Raw genomic sequence first — 6,000 nt, forward strand, 5'->3', positions numbered from 1 at the left:
CTACCTGAGAGGGCTGCTCGGGAGATGGGATAATCAGGGACCACCAGTTTCACTTACTGCCAGGAGATGGAGGGAATGTTCAAAGAAGAGGAGGTTATCAGGATGTTTGATGGTGACGGATCTGGGGTTGCAAAGGGCACAGTGGAAGAGTTCAGGGAGGGCAGGGAAGGGTTGGATCAGATTAGGCAATGAACTCAGGGATTCTGGGATGAGTGTCCGGTGTTGATGCTGGGTCTCCTAGAGGGCTTGTTTTCCTGGCGGTGACTGAGGCAAATGAGATATAAAGCATGACAGGATTAACCCGACAGGCTCTTGGAGGGAGATGGGAAATCAGCCTGAGATGTGTGGATTTTGGATAGTTAGTAGGAAGGTCCAGGAGCTTCAGGATGACCGCCCACCCCCGCAGAGTGTAGTGGTGGTGACAATCTTATGGAGAGGGGTGGCTGTGGTCTCTTGGGAGAGCATGGTAAGATAGGGGCTGTGGAGTGACCAGTCTTAGCTCATAACCACCTGAATGATTGAGTCATGATCATTAGTAAATATTGGGCATTTACTTTGTGTATGAGTTAATTCAACAGTGTAAAAAGAATACAGTGTTCTTAAAGACAGATGAGAGAGGAATCAGTTGGTTCCAGAAATTGTATTCTGGCCTAGACAGAAGGAAATAAGAGTGTAACAAACAGAGATGGACCTTAACCTTTGCCTTATCAGTATCAGAGAGGGGTGGGGTCTTTATGATGGGTCATTTATGGTGTTGGCAACAGCCTTGATGAAACCTGAGAGCTTTTTCAGTGTTCATGTTTAATGACATCTCTGAAGCAACCAAGTATACATACACAACTGTGAGGAAGTTCCCTCTCCTGGTAACTGGACAGGGCCCAACAGGATGGTGGCCCCGGGTTCTCATGTTGCTGGTTGAGAATGAATGCATTGGCAGTTTACAAAGCATGATAAGGAAACAACAAAGGATAAAAATGCACACTTAGATTGCTTTCCTTTCTGGAATTATCTGTATGTCCCAATAGGGACCCCTGAGAAGTCCCTAGAAAATCAAGATGTGTGATAAGAATGAACTAAATGTCACAAACTTAATTTCATTGGTACTCCTACTCAGGATGAGTGAATTACCAAGTGTCACAGTCCAGCTGAACCACATACAACACACATCACTGTATATAGTACTGACTCAGAATGTACTCGGTTTGATAATGTTCCAGGGAGTCTGGGCTGTCCCCTGTCCTAGTGCTAAGGATCATCAGTCACTGATGTGGATAGAGGAGGGGGGAGGGAGGGCATGTCATCTCTTTGTTGGTTCCCTGTTTGTAAAAAGAAAAGAATGGGAACTTCCAGGAGTTTGTAGGGAAGTCTTGTGATAAAGTAATGACCACATTATCATTTCCACAAAAGATTTATTAGGTGAACAAGCAGCAGGTTATAATAGGGGTGGTGTGATGATGGTGATGATACAAAGTCCTGTAGAGAACAAATCTACAGTTAGCATTTTCCCCTGTGGTCAGCTGCTGACAGAACTTGCTGGAATACAGCTAGGAGCTAATGCGTGGTGAGTTGAGTCACTTACACAGTTGGAGTACTGTTAGGGACCAATTTCTATCTCCTCTTTGGTCAAAAAGACAGCCCAGAAAAAATAGCATGCGGGTCTAAATGCTGCGAATAGTTCAAAGACTATCTCAGACTGATGAAGGGTTAGTAAGCCATGTGAACATGGAGGACATCACACTGCTTCTATCCTTAGGTCCAAAAGGCTTTGTAGGAGAAAGCTGTAGGTGTGTTGAATGGAGATCGCTAACCAGTGGAATTTCACAAGTATAGATAAGGACACAGCCGTAGCTCAGCTTATATGCCATCCAAGCTAGTTCACCCTGTAGAAATAGGTCCATCTGAAAGCATAGGTAAATTCATTTGGGGGCATAAAGTGGGGGCAAAAATGCAAAAGTTGGCCAATGAGTAAGCCTTAAGGGGATCCAAAATTACCTAATGATATTTCAGAACTAATTGGAGGGGAGGGGAGGGGAGATTAAAATGATTCTGTTTTAATCAACAATCAAACTGTGGGTCTCCATTCTACTTCTGTGGAGATTCTGTTTCAGTAAGACAGAATTAGGGCTCTCAGTTGATGACTTTCCAGCTTCAGTGGTGAGACATATACCCACACCGATAACTCCAGTGTGTAGAATTAATAGGATCTGGATTGGTCTGGCTACTACCCAGTTCTAGATCATTGTAAATGTTAATGAAACAGGCTGTTTTCTCTTTTTCAGCTTATTTTTTTGGATTCTTCTTACCCTCAAAAGTTTTCAGAGCCTTATTTGGCTCCTGGTCAGAAATCTTCCTTAGTGGTTTGTTAATTCAGCTGACCATTTAGAAAGGAAGAGAAGAGAAAATGAACATTCGGTACGCACTCACAAGGTGCATTCTTCACATTATCTTATTTAATCTTCACAGAGACTGTATCACTTATTTCCATTTTACAAGTGAGAGAACTGGTTAAACAAAGTTAAGTAACACCCAAAATCTCATTAGTGAATGGTGGTGCTAAGGCTTGACCCTAGGTCTGTGACACCAAAACCTATACTCTTTCCCCACGTCATGTAGCTTCAGTGCTATCAACCCCAAAGCTTATGTCTTAGTTGTCAAGACTTAGAGAAATAAACATTTGTGTATCAGATAAGCTCGGGCACTTAATAACTTTGGATTAATTCCCAAAGGAGCTTGTAGTTACGTGTTCATCTTTACAGGGGGCCTTCATTCTTTAAAATAGGATGTCATACTTTCTAACTGAGAGGCTATACAATATTTTGTACTTTCTTGTAAAAACACCCATAAGAATGAACGTAATAAAGCAGCCAAGCCCTTACAACCACTGGAACCCTCCCTGTCTGCTTCCTGCTGGGGGTTGGTAGAGGAGAGAGGACCCTGTCTGGTAGCCATGACCTTTCCATTCACTTTGGGATGCTGCTGACTTCTGACTCCTACCCCACCCTAGCAGAAAACTTATAGAAAAAAAAAATTGGAATTATATATGTGGAGGCACTTGAGCATAGGTATGTTGCACGTGGGCATGTATGTTTATGTACACATGGCTGAGAATTCAGAAGCTATATTGGTTGTGGGTCAAGGGCCACACCACATCGACCCATCTCCCCATGACTCTTGAGGGCTTGAGTTAATAAAGCCCTCTGGTTCCCTCCCAAATTGTTTCTCCTCTGCTCTCCTGCTTTAGGTTCTCATTGCAATTGCAATGAAATCAGCACTTATTTCTGAAAGTAGAACAGCCTGCAAAGAGCACTGACCCAGCTTCTAGTCACCACTCAGACAATGCTCCGAGTGTACCCTTGGACCAGTCATTTGTGCCTCTTGGTCAGATGGGAATTCACTCTAATACTTGGTTCATACCCAGCAGCGCTGTGTTAGTTTGCGAAGGCTCTATGCTATAGCTCCATTCGGGAGATGCACTTTGGCCCAGTTAGGCGTTCCCGGCCCCACCCCACAGATGCCCAGCCCAGTGGACTCCTGCTCTGTGCTCCACCCCTCCTCTGTCACAGACGTTGTTGGGGTACTCCATGTAATCTGCACCCCAAAGTTGGATGCTAGGTTCTCTGGCTCTTTCCCTGGACCTAATCCTAGGCCCAAGCTCCCTGCTAGGAAACTATTAAAGACAATGCGCTAGTGAGTGACATCTCCAAGGTTAGATATTTACATTTTAATTCAGGCCTTCTGGAGACAATTGTTATCCAAAAGAGGCAAGTGATGATAGGAATCTTAGGCATAGAAGCATGTCTCTGAGGGAGGTGTTTGAGGTAGCATGGTTTTTCGGTACCTGTCAAATCACCGCCCTGAAGCACAGGGCTGGCTTGGCATTAAATTGTAACTTGTTTACTTAATACATATATACTAAGTACTTAAATTATTTAAGTTATACAACACTGTACTAAGCTTTAATGGCATCCAGGGAGTAATTAATGGCGTCTAGGAAGAAAAAGAAAAAGAGCCTGTTCTCAAGAACCTCCAGCCCAGCTGGGAGAGATCAGACACACGTGAAGTTAAAAAATAAAGAGCTGCATATTAACACCAGACAATAATACTAGCGTACAACATTAAGCTTTCCAGAAGAAAGATACATTGTGGTACCCAAATCCATCATGAGACTGAGGTCTGGGGAGTTCATGAACTAATTCCCAGAAGAATCTTTCAGGAGAAGTTAATTGCTTTTCTTTCAGGGCTCCAAAGTTCAGTCTGGATACTGATCTTCTCCATAACAGCAAAGAGAATGATTCTTATTTGAACACATTCATGGCAGCCCAATGGGTAAGCATTTCAGCTGAGAGAGCATTTTGGTTAATAATTAAGTACCATATTATTATATTTTAATTTCTCATGCAAGTCCAGTTTTAAGAAATTGTAACAATTTAGACCTTAAGCTACAATATTTCAATAATTTGTGAAATCATTGATTGGATATATGCATTAACCCACTGAATGCTGATGTCAACCCTAAAGTTTATGTCTAAGTCATGAAGACTAACAGAAATGTTTATTTGTGGGAATTCCCTGGTGGTGCAGTGGTTAAGACTCTGCGCTCCCAGTGCAGAGGGCCCAGGTTCGATCCCTGGTCAGGGAACTAGATCCCACATGCATGCTGCCACTAAGAGTTTGCATGCCACAGCTCAGATTTTGCATGCTACAACTAAGGAGCCCGCCAACCGCAACCAAGGAGCACACGTGCCGCAACTAAGGAGCACACCTGCTGCAACTAAGACCCAGCACAACCAAATAAATAAAATAAATATTTAAAAAAAGACATGTTTATTTGTGTATCAGATAAACTTTGGCACTTACTAACTTCCGCCTGATTCCAAAAGAAGCTTGTAATTGAACGCTCATCTTTCCAGGGGACCTTCCTTCTTTGAAATGGGTGTTAAGTGTTACCATTACTGCCTCCGTTTTATAAATGCATGCAGGGCAGTCAGGTAGCTTCCCAAGAGTAGAGAGAGTGGTAGCGCAGAGCAGAGCCAGGCTGGAACCCAGAGAACGACACCACTTCCCCATGAGCTAGCTCTGCCCAAGATAGATGACTGGCGGGTAGAAGCACAGTTTCCTAACTGATGCTGCTAACTTATGCATCTCCAGTAGATGGGAAGACTAGAGGTGAAGGTGGCATCAGCCGCCTGCTGAGCAGTCAGCTTTACTTGATGGATCTCACCTCCACATGGACTTCAGCTTCCCCTCAAACCTATGTGGGTCAAAAAAACCAAAAACCAAAAAACAAAACTGGCTCTTTGAGGAAGACACGATCGCCCGTCGCCGCTGCAACGGAGCCCCGGACTGCCCGCTTCCCTGACTCACCGCTGTTCACTCTCGCTGAACGAGTCGGTCAGGAAGCCTCACCACAGCCTTGGCTTTTAAAGATACCAGGAAGACTCCGGTGGAGCCAGAGGTGGGGATTCACCGAATTAAAATTATTCTAACCAGCCGCAACGTGAAGTCTTTGGAGAAGGTCTGTGCTAACCTGATCAGAGGTGCAAAGAAAAACAATCTCAAAGTGAAAGGACCCGTTCGGATGCCTACCAAGCCTCTGAGAATAACTACAAGGAAAACTCCTTGTGGTGAAGGTTCTAAGACTTGGGGTCGTTTTCAGTTGAGGATCCACAAGCGACTCATTGACTTGCACAGTCCTTCTAAGATTGACAAGCAGATTACTTCCATCAGTATTGAGCCAGGAGTCGAGGCTGAAGTCACCATTGCAGATGCTTAAACCAACCTTTTTTTTTTTTTTTTTTTTAATTTATTTATTTATTTATTTTTTTGTGTGACAAGATTCTTTTATTTACTTATTTATTTATTTATTTATTTATGGCTGTGTTGGGTCTTCGTTTCTGTGCGAGGGCTTTCTCTAGTTGCGGCAAGTGGGGGCCACTCTTCATCGCGGTGCACGGGCCTCTCATTATCGCGGCCTCTCTTGTTGCAGAGCACAGACTCCAG

At 43.8% G+C, this 6,000-nt stretch overlaps 1 protein-coding gene across 1 annotated transcript; it reads left to right on the forward strand.

The window, feature by feature from the left end:
* Positions 1 to 3,823: 3,823 nt before the first annotated feature.
* Positions 3,824 to 5,773, forward strand: LOC132376751 (small ribosomal subunit protein uS10-like). Its single transcript, XM_059942602.1, has 2 exons — positions 3,824 to 3,834; positions 5,389 to 5,773. The coding sequence occupies exons 1-2, from the start codon at positions 3,824 to 3,826 to the stop codon at positions 5,771 to 5,773; spliced, it is 396 nt and encodes a 131-aa protein (XP_059798585.1).
* Positions 5,774 to 6,000: the final 227 nt, after the last annotated feature.

The sequence above is a fragment of the Balaenoptera ricei genome, chromosome 13, assembly GCF_028023285.1.
Source record: "Balaenoptera ricei isolate mBalRic1 chromosome 13, mBalRic1.hap2, whole genome shotgun sequence".
In the NCBI taxonomy this organism is placed as follows: Eukaryota; Metazoa; Chordata; class Mammalia; order Artiodactyla; family Balaenopteridae; genus Balaenoptera; species Balaenoptera ricei.